Source organism: Heteronotia binoei, chromosome 16, assembly GCF_032191835.1.
Source record: "Heteronotia binoei isolate CCM8104 ecotype False Entrance Well chromosome 16, APGP_CSIRO_Hbin_v1, whole genome shotgun sequence".
Taxonomy (NCBI): domain Eukaryota; kingdom Metazoa; phylum Chordata; class Lepidosauria; order Squamata; family Gekkonidae; genus Heteronotia; species Heteronotia binoei.
The window spans coordinates 47496128-47516226 of NC_083238.1; the positions used below are offsets into that span (position 1 = coordinate 47496128).

Below are 20099 nucleotides of genomic sequence, written 5' to 3' on the forward strand. Positions count from 1 at the left end.
GGCGGGGCCCTACGCCTCTCCCTCCAAGACAATTGTGAACTTCAACTGTGTGCTAGAGGTATTTTGCAGGTGGGAAAGAAGTAAGACCAGCTGCAGACAGGTGACTACTTGTGCATTTGTAAACAGGCTCAGTGGATTGTGGCCTTTATAATATATATATTACAGTAAGCAACAAGAATGTAGTGAATGGCCAACGGGAATATTGGTGATCCCTGACAAATACAGTGGATATTCTAAAAATCTGGGGAACAGAGAGGAATACAGTCACCTAAGTATTCACTGGCTTACGTCCAAAGATTCAGGAGGCCATTTCTGGACATTCGCCAACTAGAGTTGTCAAGCACTCCTATGTGTGAACAGCTGACACATTTTTGAAATTCACTGTGACACATACAAACCAAAACACAGATTTGCACCCACGTACAAGTTTCTCACACACACACAAATGAAATATATATGCTTATACACATACCATCTATACGTGCCGAAACATCTATACATGCTGAAACATCACATTTCCTTATTGCTTCTGACATATTAACACAATGGCAGAGAACTGCAGATGCTGTAGGACAATTTGTATATGCGCCTGTGGAAATTGTGCTGTTGCTTCCAACATAATTGGGGGGGGGAATAAATTGAGAAAGTGATTGAATAAAAATCTGTGGAATCCACAAGGGGAGGCAGGAACAGAAATCACACAGAGTCTTGAGTGTTATATTCAGTCTCTCCCGACGAAATCTGGCTAATCCGTTTGCTCGATCCCCACAACTTTCGGGAGAGCTGGCCCGCGCGCATCTGTTCAAAGTAATTCAGAAAAAAACAAAAAGAAAGGGGAGGGGAAGGGAAGGGGAGAAGGGGATAAATTAAATGAAAACTTCAGACACTGATTCCGGAGAAACACAGAGGCAGGACAACATGCGGCACACATTCAAAACGACAGAAGCAACGAAAAACATTCTTAACAAAATAACTCAAGGCTTAGACACCGCTGAAGCAGACAAACAACAGAAAACAAATGCGACTTCACACTGTCAAGTGTTCTCCCCACCACCACATTTCTTGACCCTTCTTGAAACTGGGAGTTTGGATTGCGGGGGGGGGGGGGGCAGGTTGTGATGTGTTTTTAAATACAGAATTTAAAAGGTCCAATGTAAAAGAACCAAACCAGTCTTAAAACGTATTTACCAGAGAGCCAGTCTCAACATGACAGGGCCTCTGTATAAACATGTGGAAAGTAAATTTGGGGTCAAATAATCAAATGCTTGGCAATGTCCTGATCAGAACAGGATCCTGTGCAACATAATTGATAAATTTCACAATCCCAAATCTGTCTACATCTAAACTGATCCTGAATGAAATAAATTAAATCCAAGCAAGAATGATCTTTAAATGGTGTAATCTTGATCACAACCTGGGCCTATGTCCATACAGGCCCATAAAGCCAGTGCTCTGAAAGGCATTCCAGTTTCTGTGATTAACATACACAGGGCTTTTTCTGCAGCAGAAAGTCCTTTGCATATTGGGCCACGCACCCCTGATGTAACCAGTTCTTCAGAAGTTTACTGTAGGCCCTGTAAGAAGAGCCCTGTAAGCTCTTGGAGGACACATCAGGGGGTGTGGCCTAATATGCAAAGGACTTCCTGCTACAAAAAAAAAAGCCCTGAACATACAGGAACTTTTTGGCAGAAATGCACCAACCAGACTATGGATAATTCACAAGGAAGTAATACTGTTATAGTGCAATGTTTGAATGCCTTTGGCTTCCCCAGACCGACACATTTTGGATCGGAAGAGAAGTACAAATTAGTGCAAAGCATTTGAAAGGTGCCCGAACTGCATGCCCCTTTTGAAACTAGCAAAATTTTCATGGGGTCCTCAGAAAGAGATAAATTATTAGTTATTTCCTAGCATTCTTCCGAAGGTTTGCTTGTCTTAAGAGCACCCTACTAGGCATCACTATCTACTAGGCATCACTGTCAATCAGCAGCAATTTTTGGAAAACAATACAGCGTGCCATCAATTCAGTGCCATCGACACAATGTTCACACCTTTTTTTTGATCCATACAGAACGAGGAAGGACATTTGGGGAAACCCATTTTGTGCAGCAGACTAAAGTGCGTGACCCCGCAGACACTGTGCAATTGACGCTGTGCCTTTCGCAACTTTGCACGACAGTGGCTCTTATTATTTTCATTGCTGTAAGGAACAACTCTAAGACATGGTTTTAACTACGCCACTTTGAATATAGCCAAGCAGAAAATGAACCGTTCTTGTCTATTCCGTGTTCTCCTAAGAATGAATTTCATTAGGTCTTCTTGATCAGTGGGCTTAGCGGGGGAATAGTGGCCTAAGAGACAGTGCTGAGAATCAAGTGTTAACGGCAGGCAGAAAGAAAAGCACGTTCCGCTGGTTCAGTTAGTCCCATCTAGTAAGCGCCCAGGAAAGTACAATTAGTAAATTCAGCCTAACTCACCAACATTCGTATATTAGTCCACGCAGACCCTGACTTTTCCCATATGGTCCCCTTCTCTGCTGTTGTGTTAAAGTAAAGGTCCCAGTGTAAAAAGAGCCTACAAGAATAGATTCAGAACTATTTCTTCCCCCTCGAAAGCTCAAGCCAACGAGGTGATCGCCTGCTCCGCTGGAACGCGGACATAAGGGAACTCCCCACTGCTCGGTAGATAAAGTTCTTGATGGTAGGTTTTACCTCAGATGGTTTCCCAACACCGACGACAATCAACTTGCCATCCTCGAGGCCCACCAGAATGTGGCTGTACTCTTTGGTAATGGAGACACAGCGAATGGGCAGCCGCATGGCTAAGGGAGAAACGCTGAGGCTGAGGCTGAAATGAAAAGGAAAGGAAACCATTAGATTAAATATAATGGACAGAAACATAGGGGGAAAGTCAGCTAGCTGGTCAATGTTGACATTTACCGGGGAGATCCTAGAAGGAAATGTCAGAAACCTTCCTGGCATGATCTAGCTCTTTGATATTTACACATGTGGCATGTTAAAGGATACATATGACCAGAGGTGGAATTCTAGCAGGAGCTCCTTTGCATATTAGGCCACATACCCCTGATGCGGCCAATGAAGGACTGGCCACATCAGGGCTATGTGGCCTAATATGCAAAGGAGCTCCTGCTAGAATTCCACCCCTGCATCTGACAGAGGATGTTTCTTCACTGGTACTAGCAACATTTTGAAATCTTGAATTTTTTTTTAAATTTATTATTCAAAAATAACAACCATATGCATACTCAAAACTTATTGTTGTCCAAAGACATAAAACATTTTGCATACAGAGGCCTATTACAGATAATATTCTAATCGATTAGATTTTATATATTTTAAATTGGTCTTTTACTGTTTTTATGATGTAACCCACCCTGAGCCTGTTCTACAGGAAGGGGGGAGCTAAAAATAGAATAAAATAAATAATACAATAACACATTTTATGAAAATAAGGATTAGAGGGGAAAATTGCCCCCCAAAATCTTGAGATTTCTTATGGTTTTAGGACTAAGAAATAAATTTACCACAGCTGTAGTGTGTGGACTACATCTCAGTTTGAAGAGGGTGAGACAATTTCCCAAGATTAGAGGCTATAAATTACGCAACCCCAAACTGCTCGGGGTCTGGTCCCTCCATCCACAGTGTCATTACCAAGTCTGTCCACACATCCTCAGCTTCCATTAAAAAAAATACCAGGCAAGTTCCTAGCCTTAAGCCCCTGAAAACATATCACTATATTTCATTGGTATAAACCCTTTTCCTCCCGCACATTTCCCTCTTACCTGTTGAGATCTCTAATGGACAGAAATCCCTGAAGACTTCCCATTACGATATATTCTCCAGTCACACAGAGATCAGATACTTCCTCTTTCAGGCTCTCAGAGCCCAAATATTTTCCATTCACAGAATAGAGATGTAGTGCATTCTTATCCTAGGCAGACAGTGGCGGGGGGAGGAACTGGTTACAGACAAGGCTTTTTTTTGTAGCAGGAGCTCCTTTGTATATTAGGCCAGACATCTCCTGATGTAGCCAATCCTCCTGGAGCTTACAGTAGGCGCTGTACTAAGAGCCCTGTAAGCTCTTGGAGGATTGGCTACATCAGGGGTGTGTGGCCTAATATGCCAAAGAGTTCCTGCTACAAAAAAAGCGCTGCATGCAGACATATGTATGTCCATGCTTGATAATAATAATAATTTTAATTTATATCCCGCCGTCCCCGCCGAAGCAGGCTCAGGGCGGCTCACATAGTATAAATACAACATTACAATAATAAAATATAAAACAGATAAAATATCCCAATTTACAGTTATTACTCAGTTAAGCAATTAAGAGATCAATAAAACAAAATTTAAAACCACAGATTAATTGGTGCTACAGATATAACATAGCTTGCATAGTGATGGTATAATTTCTACACAGCATTGCATAGGGAGATATGAACATGTGAAGCTGCCTTCAACTGAATCAAACTCTCGGTCCATCAAGGTCAGTCTTGTCTACTCAGACTGGCAGTGGCTCTCCAGGGTCTCAAGCTGAGGTTTTTCACGCCTACTTGCCTGGGCCCTTTTTAGTTGGAGATGTCAGGGATTGAACCTGGGGCCTTCTGCTTACCAAGCAGATGCTCTACCACTGAGCCACTGTCCCTCCCCCAGATGTGCTGTGTCCCCATCCCTTTCCCTCTGCAAAGTCTACGCCAACCACAACCTGGAGCACTATGCAGATACAAAGCCAGTATGACTCGCAACAGCTTGCAGTGACATATGAGGAGAAGAAAAAAAAATAGATTGTATTTATACCCTGCCCTTCACTCAGAGTCTCAGAGTGGCATACAAATCTCCTTCCCTTCCTCTCCCCACAACAGACACCTTGTGAAGTAGGTGGGGCTGAGCGAGCTCTGAGAAAAGTGCACTTGAGATAACAGCTCTGAGAGAACTTTGTGACCAACCCAAGCAGCTGCACGTGGACGAGGGGGGAATCAACCCGATTCTCCAGATTAGAGCCCACCACTCTTAACTACTATTTATTTTTTATTTATTTTATTACACTTATATCCCGCCCTCCCCTGACGGGCTCAGGGCGCCTAAGAGCAATTAAAATAACAGAGAATAAAATAATAAATCACAGTAAAATCCTAAAAATATCTCAAACATATACAGTTTTAATCCCTAGATGGCATTATTATTAGTTCTTAATTAGCGCTCTTTACTATGATGTTATTGGATGTTGTTTAGCGCATTTCAATCCTGTTTGGATTGGGGTAGGGTATCAGTGCTGTGGGGTAATGAGGTACTGGTCACCTCCATTAGATGTTAAAAGCCTGTTCAAACATTTCTGTCTTACAGGCTCTGTGGAATTGTGGCAAGTCCCACAGGGCCCTGATGTTTTTAGGGAGAGCATTCCAGAGGGAAGGGGCTGCCACCGAAAAGGCTCTTGCTCTGGTCAGTCAAACATCCTTTGGCCCAGGGATCATCAAGAGATTTCGTGAACTTGATCATAGTGCTCTCTGGGGCTCATATGGGGAAAGGTGGTCCTGGAGGTAAACAGACCCAGACCATACACCAAGCTGGCTTTCTGAACAAGAGACTCTGAAAATCACTGAAACACCTGCTTCCGGAACTATCCCCCTCTTCTTTGCCACAGGTCACGAAGAGCTAATAGCGCTGGCTATTTAACTTTAGCCTGGAACTGCTTTCTACATAAATCACTGCGCAAAAAAGGAGAACTTCAGCATTAGTCGTAGCAGTACCCATCCCTCAGGAAGAGCTAGCACATTCATCATGCTGTGACCCTCTTTCTTCCGGGTCAGGGCTGGGAATGCAGAGATGCTAACCAGGAAGGAACAGGTTGCTGGGGAATAAAGGTTGCTGGGGAGATCGCTGCTTAACATTTAGGTCGTGCCAATAAGGGTAAGACCTTCTGTGCAGCAGTGACCCGTGTCCTGCCTGGACCGACAGTTTGATTTGTGCATGGCAGAGAGCGGGAAGACAGTTTTTGAGAGTGTGCTTCTGCTTCCAACGAACAGGAAACATTTCACATGAACCAAGGCCGGATAAACATTCATGTGCATGCAGGACTGGCCCACATGACTTGCCCACCCCTTTTTGTTAAGCACAAGTGGGGCTTGCGCATGTTCACTGGTAAGCCTGGCTTGGCGCTACATTTTGCGGGAAGAAAACATCTGGAGTAGGGTTGCCAGGTCTGCATTGGAAAATACCCAGAGACTTTGGGGGAGGATCCAAGAGAAGGTGGGGTTTTGGGGAGGGGAGGGGCCTCAGCATGGTCCAAGGCCACAGACTCCACCCTTCAAAGCAGCCATTTTCTCCAGGGGAGCTGATCTCTGTCCGCTAGAGATTAGTTGTAAAAGCTGGAGATCTCCAGGCCCCACCTGGAGGCTGGCAACCCTTGTCTAGAGGGAGCCTGAGGCCTGCAGAAAAGAGGACAGGGTGAAGGGAAGAGGACAGGGGGTCCCGCTAGTGCCCTTTTTGGCCTAAACCATAAAAAAGAAAACAAAAGCAGCACAATCTTTCCACAGTCTGTGGCTCTGGGTGTCCCAATACCTTGAGCGTTGTCTTTCCTTCTATACTGGTGTGGACGACTACGTGCCCTTCCCAGGATATGGCCAGGTTTGGAACTGTGAGCAAGAGGGAACTCTCGCAGGGGGGCCTCAGAATCCTCATGTACTGACCCTTCCGTACGGAGTGAACGATCACAGTGCCGTCCTGTTGAAACAAAAGACACAAACGGCGGTCACAGCCTATTTCATTTCGGTGTATTAACTTTTTCATGGGTCGGATCCAGCAATCCGCCTGCAGAAGGGGCTGAAGGATGCAGATCTTTCCTTCCTTTCAGTCCTCGCAAGGATCCTTTCTGCAAGGCTTTTTTTTTGTAGCAGGAACTCCTTTGCTGTTAGGCCACACCCCCTGATGTAGCCAATCCTCCAAGAGCTTACAGGGCTCTCAGTACAGGGCCTACTGAAATCTCCAAGAGGACTGGCTACATCAGGGCCATCTGGCCTAATATGCAAAGGAGTTCCTGCTACAAAAAAAAGCCCTGCCTTTCTGCCCCTTCCTCAATAAAGCCCCTAATTTGTATAGCTATTAGTCCAACTTTTCTAAGGTCAAGAAGGACGGACGGGCAGGTGGGGAATGACAGTGAGATCTTTCACTCACAGATCGCTGGATCCCGCCTACAGGGTAGTATTGTTAGTAATAGTGTTTGTCCACTTAACCAGAATTATCCCAGGAATAAAGACTACTTTGTTGAAGGCACAAAACAAAACAAAAAAGGATGTAGCGGAGTTACTCTAGAACTGTTAAGACACCCTCAGCTGTAGTGTGGAAACCATCGCTGAGGCAGCCTGCCAAAGATGATCCCTAATTTTTGTTTTGTTTTAAGAAACAGATAAGACAGAAGAGAAGAAGAAGAGATTGGATTTCTACCCCGCCCTTCACTACCTGAAAGAGCCTCAGAGTGGCTTACAATCTTCATTCCATTTCCCTCCCCACAACAGGGGCTGAGAGAGCTCTGAGAGAACTGCTCTTGAGCAGAACAGCTCTGAGAGAACTTGTGGCTGACCCAAGGTCACATCAGCAGGTGCATGTGGAGGAGTCAGGGATCAAACCCAGTTCTCCCAGATACGAGTCCATGCACTTAACCACTACACCAAACTGTCTCTCAGTTGAAGCAGAGTTTTCACAAGACTACTGTCATGCCAAATATGATTTATTAAATGGGATGGAGGAACGGTAGCTCAGTGGTAGAGCATCTGCTTGGTAAGCAGGTCCCAGGTTCAATCCCTGGCATCTCCAAGTAAAAAGGGTCTACGCAAGTAGGTGTGAAAAACCTCAGCTGGAGACCCTGGAGAGCCGCTGCCAGTCTGAGTAGACAATACTGACTTTGATGGACCAAGGGTCTGATTCAGTATAAGGCAGCTTCATATGTTCATATATAGTGCTGTTCTGCTGATTTCCCTGATTTTCACTTATACACTATGTTAAGTGCGTTTGGTTTGTATTTTTAATTTCCTTCTTTCTCCTCCTCCTTTTTTTGTAAAGACATCTAGTAGAAGAAGCAGAAGATCCCTGACCATAAGGTAAAGTGTGCTGCTAAGCCTCAACCAACTCATGGAATTTTCTAAGGTTTTCAAGGCAAGAGAGGAGCAGAGATAGTTTGCCATCGCTACATCTGCATCGCAACCACCCAAGCACTGGCCTTCCTCAGCTTCCAAACTCTGACAAGATCAGATAACTCTGGGGTTGCTACCTAACCATATGGGAAAGGAAAGGTCCCCTGTGCAAGCACCAGTCGTTTCCGACTCTGGGGTGACGTTGCTTTCACAACGTTTTCACGGCAGACTTTTTACGGGGTGGTTTGCCATTGCCTTCCCCAGTCATCTATACTTTCCCCGCAGCGAGCTGGGTACTCATTTTACTGACCTCGGAAGGATGGAAGGCTGAGTCAACCTCGAGCCAGCTACCTGAAAACCCAGCTTCCACCAGGGATCGAACTCACGTCATGAGCAGAGCTTAGGACCGCAGTACTGCAGCTTTAACACTCTGTGCCACAGGGCTCTTAACCATATGACTTCCCTCTAAAAGAGCCAACATTTAAAATGTATAACTGGGAGTGGGGTGGGGAAGAAATATGAAAGGAAATGGACAGAGAATCATGAACCATCCTTTCTGGAATGCAAAAGGACAGAAAACCTCAGGATGTAGAAGTCCATAAAAATACGAAACTGTTGCCTTATTCACTTGGGATAAAAGTTGATTGGGCAGGGGGAGGGACTATCCAAACTCACCCTGGCCCCTGAGACCGCCATGTCCAGTTCTGTGCTGATGCCAACGCAGGACACTTCATTGGTGTGTCCATAGAGAATCTGCAAAGGTTTAGGAACCAAACCGACAGGCGCTCCTCCCTGGTATCCAATAGGAAAAATGAATAAGATTAAAATATTTAAAAAATGTGTCATAATGCATTTCCTAAATGAAACGAGGTGCTTCCCAAGGTTTCCATCTAGGTTTTCATTAAACGTGCAATATATAATGTACCGTACACCTTTAGTAAACAAGCTCCAAACTATGGCGTATTGCTTCAATAATCTTCAAAAGTACATCAATCCATATTACTCTGATCTGATTTATTTTTAAATTATCTGAAAGTAGATTATAGTTGAAAGTATAATCGCAGTCATGAACCTTGTAAAATATTCTACCGTTTTATCTGAGGCATTGTGTTAGCGGTAATTCCCTGTGGTGGGAGTATTGCTCGGTTATTTTGTGATATTTAAATGTAGATTGTAGAATGCAGAATTTTGTTTATTAATAAACTACTAATTTATTAAAAAATAAAAAAGCACATCATTTCCCTAAAGTATGGATTACTGGGCAAGGCACCATTTTCTATTAAACATAGATACCAGATCTCCAAAAATTTCGAGGATGTTTATTCCTGTGTGTTTAAGGTGTTGTGTTATCTTTCCTAATAAAAAATATCCCCATAGTTTCCCTCTCTATATTGATATGCCATTAGTTTGATCCTTGCCACAGCTAATAAGATTGCTATTAGTTCTTTTCTCACTTTATTAAAAAAAGAATCCTCCCATATTTCTAAGAGAACAGTTTCTGGTATCCATGGCTTCTTTTGTAGCAGGAACTTTAGGCCACGCCCCCCCCTGATGTAGCCAATCCTCCAGGAGCTTACAGGACTCTTAGTACAGGGCCTACTGTAAGCTCCAGGAGGATTGGCTACATCAGGGGTGTGTGGCCTAATAGGCAAAGGAGTTCCTGCTACAAAAAAAGCCCTGCCGGTATCAATGTATCTGAGGAAGTGGGTGTGCACCCAAAAGCTCATTACTGCGAATAAACTTTTGTTGGTCTTCAAGGTGCCACTGGAGTCTAACTTCGTTCTACTGCTTCAGACCAACACGGCTGCCCACCTGGATCTATCACTGAGCCCAGAGACAGCTTCGATTCACTGCAAGGTGCTTCCAAAGGCCGACTTACCTGTTGAACTATTTGCCAGATCATACAAGTGGTATCCCTCGAGCCGGAAATTAAATGGATTCCACAGAAATCCATAGCTAAGCATGTCACAATATCTGTGAGTGAAAGAAAGAGCAAATTAGCGGCAAGGCCATGATGAATGGCTCTAAATCTAATTGGGGAGAGCGAGAGCCATTCAACAGAGTTTACAAATGGAGCCACCGTTCTAAGTTGCAAAATAAATCAACAATGTAAAGTTAGCTCCAAACTAAAGAGTATTACAATAAGCAAAAAGTTTAAATAAATCAGCAAATGGAGAATTTATCATGCATGCAATGGCTACTGAATACAATAGGGTTTTTTCCCCCTCCTCTCTACAGCACAATTTATTTCAGAAAGATTCGGATTTGGATGGTGTTGAATGGAGACAGGTCTAGCCACAGAAGTCAAACACAAGTTCTATATTCAGGGCAGTGGGTCAGTCCACACATAATGGAAAACTCCAATTTGTTTTGGCTGTGGTTAGCTCGTCAAACCAGGATTTGTCTCACAGATCAGCATTCGAGTCCTGGTTTGCATTGACAATTGCTGATTTCACCAGCTTTGCTCTTTCCCCTTCCCAGAAAATTTCCCAGCATACATTGCAGCAGGGGCAGCCCTAGGAAACAAACCAGGTTAAGCCAGGAGATCTACACTCAGACATCTCATGAAACCACAATTACGATTACCTGGCTAATAATCCAACTTTTGATCAAGTTTTCACAGTCTCGTTCCATGCCTGCTAACTAACTGTAATGAGTAACTGACCCACACATTTGGATTTAAACCAACCACAGTTAAATAAAGCCATGGTTGCACATGGTATTTTAATCAAGCCAGTATCTCTCTGAAGATGAAATCAGACTCTGTTAGAAGCAGGAAGCAGTGCTAGAGATATTGGGTTTAACATACATTTTATTATGTTCTTAGGCATTAATGCCAACACTATTTGTGAATGAATGCACCAAATACTATTAAATTCAGTTCTGAATGGGGCATAGAGAATATGGATGTAAAAATCCACATAACGGGGCCAGGACAAACAGGGGGTATTTTTTTACAAGCATGGGGGATCCCCAGAAAAAGTGAAATAAAAAAGAAATGCATAGATGGCTCTATCCCCTTTAAAAATCATAGAATCAGTGTCTGTTTCTTTAAGAACAGTGCACCACTGAGATCTTGTGAAACTACATTACGAGATCTCAGAGGCCACAGGTGGGTGTAAGAGCAGGAACGGTCAGGGGTTTTCAGACACTTCCAGAGGACTGTAAATAGGACAAATAAGAAAGAAGAGAGAAAATGAGGAGATCCCCTTCACTCCACCCAATTCATCTCTGGTTCCTTACTTGTATGTCATATTATCTGAAACAGTTCACTGCTAACCTACAAGCACTTTAATCTTCTCTGATTGTCCCAGCAACAAATGACAGAACCGGTCAGTCCTCAAATTAGCACGCAACTTGCTTTTGTGCCTCGCGGTCTGTCAATAAAGCCAGCTATTGTTATGGAAGGCAGAAACCAAGGACGTTTGTACTCAATGTGGAAGAGAAGGAGGAGGGGATTGGATTTATACCCCCCCACTACCTGAAAAAGTCTCAGAGTGGCTTCAATTTCCTTTCCCTTCTGCTCCCCACCACAGACACCCTGTGAGGTAGGCAGGGCCAGTGCGTGGGAGTAGGCAAAGTAGGCAGTCACCTAGGGTGCCACCTGGCCTAGGGGGTACCACTGGGTGCCCCCTCTCAGATGCATTACTCTGGCTCCTGACCGCTGTCACCTTGTCCTCTCCCATCAACAAGCTGCCCTCAACAAAGCCAAGCTGCCCCCCCCTCCCCGACTTGGTCTCCCACCTCATCCTATCCTACCAACCTCTTTCCTGGTGTGGCCAGCAAGCACTTATTCTCACATTTTTTAAAAATAACATATCACATTAAAAAAATTAAAATTAAAAATGTGAAAACTTTCAAGTTTGGCGCTCCTCATTTTCCCTATATTTTTTAATAACGGGGGGGGGGGCGCTAGTGGGTGATTCGCCTAGGGTGCCAGAAAGCCTAGCAAGGTAGGTGAGGCTGAGAGAACTCTGAGAGAACTGCTCTTGAGCAGAACAGCCCTGAGAGAGCTTGTGGCTGACCCAAGACCATCCCAGCAGCTGCAAGTGGAGGAGTGGGGAAACAAACCCGGTTCTCCCAGATAAGAGTCTGTGCACTTAACCGCTACACCAAACTGGCAGGAGCAACAAAGGTAACAGAAAAATCACTGTACCAAAACAATGACAAGCATCAACCTATTTCAATCAGGGATTTCATTAAACATCCTTTAAAAAAAAAAAAAGGTTCCCTTTAAGTCAGTGGTTTCCAGCCTTTTTGGTACCAGGGACCAGTTTAATGGAAGACAATTTTTCCACGGACTGGGAATGGTGGTGCTGGGGCTTTTGCACCCCCAAGCTGCCCCTGTGCCCCCTTCCCTACCCCCATGGGGAGTCTTTAAATGGGGGGAAGACTGGGGCTCCTACCACCTCCCCTGCAAAGGAAGGCAGCTTCGGAGCAAGGCCATGCTGCCTCTTTTGTCTGCCGGGATCCAAGGCGGGTGAAAGGGGCAGTGTAGGGCCTCTGTTCCACTCTGAGACTGCCTTCCCTGCAAGGGGAGGCAGCCTTGGAGCCAGGTCACTCTCCTCCAAGCCCAGTTTCCCAGCTGGGCTCAGAGGAGAGCACATGCTGACATACTATCCCACTGCTCTCAGCTTCCTGGGTCTGTAACCTGAAAAGCCAAGAGCGCCATGTCTGTGTGGCCCGGTTGCAAACCAATCCACGGCCCGGGGTTTGGGGACTTCTGCTTTACGTGATGCAACTTACCCATGTGCCTGATATGCTGGGCCATCAATTTCCCCTTGGCAAGCGACGCCACTCGGATGCTGTTGTCCCAGTGTCCTCCACTAAAAAGGAGCTTGGCATCATGGGAGACGACAAACAGCTTGGGTGTGATCTCCAGTCCTGGGGCGAATGGCCCGCTCACGGTGCGTTGCGTTCTGCCGACATTAAGAGCTGCGTTATCCCGTTGTTCAAAATGTGTGGTTGTTTTTTTTTTCAAAATAAACATAATTTTGTTGAAAAGACAAACTATTACAATACTTCATATACCAGGGGTGGCCAACGGTAGCTGTCCAGATTTTTTTGCCTACAACTCCCATCAGCCCCAGCCAGCATGGCCAATGGCTGGGGCTAATGGGAGTTGTAGGCAAAAAACATCTGGAGAGCTACTGTTGGCCACCCCTGTCATATACTAAACCTAGTACATAAATACAATGAATAAACAATAAAGTGACAACTCGACCAGATTATACGTTGCATTACAAAAAGGTTAGTTCGGAGAAAAAAACAAATAATATATTTATTTATTTATTTTGATTTATTTTTTCCGGATTTCTAGTCCGCCCTTTCCCAAGTTGGGCTCAGGGCAGATAACAACATAGTAAAACAGTTAAAATCACAAAATAAAACAGTTAAAATTAAACAGTTAAAGCCATTAAAATGAAATAAAATAAGGCAGTGTCAGTGATATGTACATCGTTCACAGATAAGGTTCAAGGATCATATTTGCTGTGGACAACATTATTAAATTAGGTAAGAACCAATAAGAATAAATGTAAGATCCCAAATAGTAAAAAAAAATAAAATCAAAGTTATGGTGTAAATATTTAGGCATATATGTCTTGAAGGAACCAATTTGCCACTGAAAGTCTAATAATGTCTGAAAGTCTAATGACGTGCGGCCTTGTTAACGGCATCTACCAGCACTTCAGAATGACTTAAAAAGAAGTGTGTTCTCTGAACACATTTAGACAGCGAAGCCAAATAAGGAAATATAATTGACCTTTGTAGACTGTTCTGCACACATTGTTTGAATTACACTCACAATAACTGGCAAAGCAGGCTAGAACCTTCATCCCCAGGGGGATTAAATGCTTGCTGTTGTGGATGGTGGCGAGTGCAGCGGCCTGGAGATAAGGCTAGCCTGGAGGTGCCCAAACTTGCTTAATGTGAGAGATGTAAGACATGAATGTAAGATGTTGGAGGGAGGGAGGAAAATAGATGGGGAGGGAGAGAGATCTGGAAAGAAAGCAACTTTAACTTTAAACACATTCTCCAGGCTGCCAGCTGGTTTGGCTTGGAGAAGTGATTTAAGGAGACAAATCCTTCAGCCAATGGGCTGGAGGGGGCTTTGAGAGCCACACAATATTTGCGAAAGAGTCCCATGTGGTTCCTAAGCCACAGTTTGGCCACCCCTGAGCTAGACATTTTAAATGCCTCTCTATGGCACACACTTCTGTCAGTCATAGCCAATGTCCTCAGATGCACAAAGTTCAGTGACATTTGCTCCTCTCTCTCGTCTCTTAGAGGCTTTCCGAGGCACACACTCTCCAGTCAGAGAGAGAAAATAGTGACCCCTTTCTGTGTAAATCTGCCATTTGAAGATAGGAACCCATGACAGATTTTTTTTTCCACCTCAGAAATTGATGCCGATGCTCCAGGGTTCTGAGACAAACAAGAAAAGGCCAGAACTGGATCTCTCTTTTTGTTTTTACTCACTTGGGATTTGTCACAGTTGGATCTTTAATGAAAGTGAAGTAGTTGGAGATATTCCTGTCATAAGGTAGCCACCCGTGGGTTCCAATGAGGCAATTCACACTCAACGTTACCTTCAAAAAGAACATGCTGGATTTAAAGCAGCGAATCTTTGTTCATAGCTTCGGCCTCCTCAGTCAGCCCAGAGAACAATATTAAAAAATATAAAAACATCTAAGAGAAGCCATGTTGGATTAGGCCAATGGCTCATCCAGTCCAACACTCTTGTCACACAGGGGCCGAAACCTAGGTCCCATTAGGAGGTCCACCAAAAGGGCCAGACCTCCAGAAGTCCTCTGTACCTTGTGGCTAACAGCAACTGATGGAACTCTGCTCTTAAGAACATAAGAGAAGCCATGTTGGATCAGGCCAATGGCTCATCCAGTCCAACACTCTGTCACACAGGGGCCAAAACCAAGGTGCCATTAGGAGGTCCACCAGCAGGGCCAGAACTCCAGAAGTCCTCCCACTGATGGCCCCCCAAGCACCAAGAAGGCAGAGCATCACTTCTTGAAGCTGTCTGTGCTTGTAGCTGCTGCCCTTCTTCATTACAAGAATGATTCATCTCCCTCCGCTTGTCCTTTCCCTTCATCCCAACCCACACTCCTAGCCTTCTAAACTGCAACTTGGAGGTTGGGTCCTATGGGCTATATCAGGCATCCCCAACATGGTGCACACCAACATATTTCTCATAATCTACCAAGTTATTATTATTTTTTTCAGCGAGGGGCCATTTGTCTAGTAAGGCTTCTGATTGGCCACTGGAGATGTGATTTCCCATTCAGATTTTTATTTTTTAAATGTCATTTTGGCAGCAGCTGCAAGCACAGCACAGGGATCTTTACTGCGCAACTGAAGGTAAACTGAAGTAGCTATTTTGTTTGTTTATTTTATCATATTTATATCCCACCCTCCCCAAATAGGCTCAAGGCGGCTAACAACAGTTAAAACGACATAAAAATTAAAAACAGATATACGATAAAAGTCATTTCATACAGTTTACAGTCCATAAAATTCCATGATGAGCGTTGATATTGCTAGATGTTATTTAGCGTTCTAACATTGGAATCTGTTGATGCTGTGGAGTGGCGGTCCACTTAGACGTTGAAAGCTAGTTTAAACAGTTCAGTCTTACGGGCCCTGCGGAACTGTGGCAGGTCCTGCAGGGCCCTGAGGTTTTCAGGGAGGGTGTTCCACAAGCCAGGGGCTGCTACCAAAAAGGCTTTTGCTCTAGTGGTAGACAGCCGAACTTCTTTGGGCCCAGGGATCACAAGGAAATTTTGGGAACTTGAATACAGTGCTCTCTGGGGCTTATATGGGGAAAGGTGGTCCCAAAGGTAAGACAGGTCCCAGACCTTATATGGCTTTAAAGGTCATGACCAGCACCTTGGAGCAAATCCTGAACACTACTGGCAACCAGTGTACCGTTTCTAGTGCAGGTTGAATGTGCTCCCATAAAGGTAGCTCCAATTTTGTGATTAGCTCCCTATCCTATGGCCGCCATTTTGTGTTCTGCACCCACTAGGCTGTGTCAGAATTCCAAAGGTGAGTGCAGACTCAAAAAAGGTTGGGGACCCCTGGGCTAAATCCAAAGAACTGTCCACGGAGTGAGCCTCCCCCTCCCCCTGCCAAATTGTGCTCTTCAAGGTTAAGGGACTTTGGGAGCGGTGGGCAAAAGCCATCATCCCCTCCTCCACAAGTGCCCTCAACGCCAGTGGAAAGGCACCTTTTGGTCTAATCCTATGAACCATGGCTGCCAACGTTCATGTGGTAGCTGAAGATTCCCTGGGATTACAATTGATCTCCAGGCTGCAGAGATTTGTTCCTCTGGAAAAAATGGCTGCTCTGGAAGGTGAACTCTATGGTATTATGCCACACTGAAGTCCCTCCCCTCTCCAAACCTGCCCTTCTCAGGCTCTGCCCCACAAATCTCTAGGTGTTTCCTAACCTGGAGCTGGCAACTCTACCTACGCCTCTTGTTTTATGTGCAGCACTGAATTAATGTCAGTTTTCTGGACAGTAATTAAATAAATACCATCTCATCAGCCAGGCGATAATCAAAACTACCTCATTCGGGGCAAGCTTAGCTCGGGATACATGAAGACACTCTGCCTTGGCCCTGACCTGGATAATCCAGCCCAGGCAAACCTGAAGTTATCAGATCTCGGAAGCTAAGCAGGGTTGACTGTGGTTAGTACTTGGATGGGAGACTGTCCTTGAAATAAACAGTTGGCAAACGGGGGCAGGCTCTATTCAGCCACCTCCCTGAATATACTCCAGGCCCCTAGTAGGGGTCAATCACCAGAGGTCACCACAATTTCCAGGTGAAGACACACACACACACACACAAAAACAGAAGAGAGAGACAGAGACTCTGCCTTGGATCCTTCCACCGTCATACAAGGCACCAGGCATGAAAATCATTCTTCAGATTTCTCTGCAATTTAGGGCTGCCAAGCCCCCAGGAGGTTCCCAACCCACCAGCCCCCATCTGGTCAGCTGGGGGAACCTCCCCCGATGTCGCCGACGCGATGATGTCACCTACAAGTCATTGCACCGGCGATGTTGCACGCTGGCTGCTCTAGGCATTTCCAGGAAAACTCTATGGTTTTCCCGGATGCTCTAGCAATTTAGGACCAAAAACTCTATGGTACAATAGGAGGCCGCGGGGGATTTGGCAACCCTACTGCAACTTCATACTCAAGTCTCCTCCCGACATGAGCTTTTCCACATATCAGACTCACCAAGTACTCTGGGCTACCCATGAAAGAACGGGACTGGTTCCGGGGGACCACGGCCTTCACGATGGGAACGCCATCACTGATTCCCTAGGGAGGGAGAGGAAGCCCCTTCATTCGGCAACGTAAGAGACCATACACATTTATTTACAAACCTCATGAAAACAGACATAATTACAGCCTATCTGAAGATCCAAAGAGGAGATTCTACACATTACTGTTACTGATACTTCTGATTCTCCACTTTTCTTGTGTTGCCAAGGTTCAATTCCTGACATCTCCATTTAAAGAACCTGGCAGCAGGTGATGTGAAAGACCTCTGCATAAGACCCTGGAGAGGCTCTGTCGGTCTGAGTTAGACAGGACCGACACCAATGGGTCAAGGGTCTAATCCAGTATGAGCCAGCTTCATGCGTGTCCACATGAGTCCGTGCTCAAAAAGAACATCTCCCCCTGGAAGCATGGCAAAAGAATTTTCCTACAGATTCAATGGTTTCACTCTTGTTTGAGGCTAATAGTGAAGAGAGGTCCTCAGATCGACCCTCCAAAGGTTGCAAAAAGGGATTTTAAACAACAGCACAAAGATTGTCACAGAATTTACAATTCAGAAGAACATGGTGATTATCCTCTATCTGAGTCATTCCACATGGGCACAGCCTATCTGAATATGGAACTTTCTCAAATCTCCCATATAACACCATAGAAGGGAGAACGTTAAAACGAGCTAACGTAAATGCCCTGCAGAGGTGAGGACCGGTCAGACAAGATAAGTATACAGGAAGGGTAATGCCAAAGGAAAGCTCCCAATGTGCTGGGGAACAACGGGGGCTGTTTGTCCACATGGGTACCGTGGCCCCAGGAATAATTCAGCAGTGGGTGGTCCAGGGAGAGAAACAGTGGTGGGATTTCATACTCTGATCCACTCTGTAATTGCAAAGAAATTGGCTCTGTTTGAGACGATCACTTCTGCTTGATTGTCTCAAATTACCATCTCAAAGAGAAAACTGGTCTCCCCTTTATTTAATCAGGACTTCCTCTCTCCAGAAGCAAAATCATCCTGATTACTTGGAGACAAAGACAAAGAACCTACCCTGCGGGAGGCAACATTTCTGTTGTCAAATCACATAACCACTTTTGCAGTAGCAACCTTTAAGTTCTTCCATTTTTTCCCCTGCGGAACAAGGTTTATTGCGGAAGAAGGGTTTGCTGTTTATGACTCCAGTTGCAAAGACAGTAACAGACAATAAAATAAAAATAAAGACAATGGAATAAAAATAAAATAAAATGGTAATGGAAGGGGAAAATCCGTGCTTAGGGCTTTGTAAAATACTAGCCACCAGGACTTTTTTTGTAGCAGGAACTCCTTTGAATATTGGCCACACACCTCTGATGTAGCTTACAGCTTACTCCTGGAACTTACAGTAGGATGTTTACAAAGAGCCCTGTAAGCTCTCGGAGGATTGGCTATATCGGGGGGGGGGGGGGGGGGGCGTGGTGGTGGTGGCTTAATATGCAAAGGATTTCCTGCTACAAAAAAAGCCCTGCTAGCCACTGTCTCCAAAGCTGTGACACAAGTATGCTGAGGCTTTGATTCCGTCAGCTGTTACCTCAATGAAGAAGGACTTCAATTCCGGGAGATTCTGGAAGAGGTTGAGAGTGGAACTGTCACTTCTGCTTTGCTTCTGCATCACTTCTTCAGCAGACAATCTCGCAGGGTGAGGCTCCTGAGGCGAATTGTAGCAGCAATGAAAGGCAATGTTTACACACAAGCATCTCCCCACAGCCTTCTCACCAAAACAGGCCAATCCTCATGTACACTAAAGGTGATGCCCATTCATTTCAGTAGGCCCGGGACCAGCTAAATATGTCAGGATTGGGTTGTAAGCAGCAGCAAAGGTGAGGGCAAGGCACAATGACTAACTCAAGCAAGTGAGTCAAGTCACATGTTTCCAGAGGATGGCAGGAAAAGGTACAGGTTCACCCTCCCAAGAACAGTGCAATCTCTTTCCAAATTGATTTCCAACTGCACATATGGTAGCACAGCTGGAAATCCCCTTGTTTCAATCTCTTCTATTGGCAGCAAGATTGGGAGCAGTCCTAAGTCTAGCTTGCTCTCCCACTTCGAAGATGATGATATTGGATTTATATCCCGCCCTATACTCTGAATCTCAGAGTCTCAGAGGGGCTTACAATCTCCTATATCTTCCTCCCATACAACAGACACCCTGTGAGGTGAGTGGGGCTGAGAGGGCTCTCACAGCAGCTGCCCTTTCAAGGACAACCTCTGCGAGAGCTATGGGTGACCCAAAGCCATTCCAGCAGCTGCAAGTGGAGGAGTGGAGAATCAAACCCGGTTCTCCCAGATAAGCGTCTATGCACTTAACCACTGCACCAAACCTACTCTGCGCCCATCGTACATGAGAGGCAGCGCCCAAATCAGAAGATCCCAGGATTCTCTTAATGTGATGACAGAGCATATATGCAGTTTCTACGACTGCCAAAGGTGTTACCTTCAGCAGCTGACAAGGTGTTTGGCCGAAGTTGTTAATCATCCCTTCTAAAGCTTTTCTTTCTTTCTCATCGGTCAAGGCATCCAAATCCACGGCTCCTGAAATAATGTGAAAATGGCAAGGGGAAAAAAAAAATCAAAGCATTCTTTTTTATGTAAATCATTTTTTTTATTTTTGCAATATATTGAA

The 20099-nt window shown here is 44.9% G+C and overlaps 1 protein-coding gene across 1 annotated transcript in view; it reads right to left on the reverse strand.

Moving 5' to 3' along the window:
* Positions 1-663: 663 nt before the first annotated feature.
* Positions 664-20099, reverse strand: part of NBEAL1 (neurobeachin like 1) — a 175697-nt gene continuing 156261 nt past the window's right edge. The window contains exons 46-56 of the mRNA XM_060257088.1: positions 19911-20008; positions 19008-19124; positions 17407-17490; positions 14627-14736; positions 12893-13065; positions 10026-10120; positions 8822-8938; positions 6579-6740; positions 3803-3951; positions 2712-2847; positions 664-798 (exon numbers count right to left, since the gene is read on the reverse strand). Coding sequence (XP_060113071.1) covers positions 697-798; positions 2712-2847; positions 3803-3951; positions 6579-6740; positions 8822-8938; positions 10026-10120; positions 12893-13065; positions 14627-14736; positions 17407-17490; positions 19008-19124; positions 19911-20008 — 1343 coding nt within the window. The 3' untranslated portion in view covers positions 664-696. The remainder of the gene's footprint in view (positions 799-2711; positions 2848-3802; positions 3952-6578; positions 6741-8821; positions 8939-10025; positions 10121-12892; positions 13066-14626; positions 14737-17406; positions 17491-19007; positions 19125-19910; positions 20009-20099) is intronic.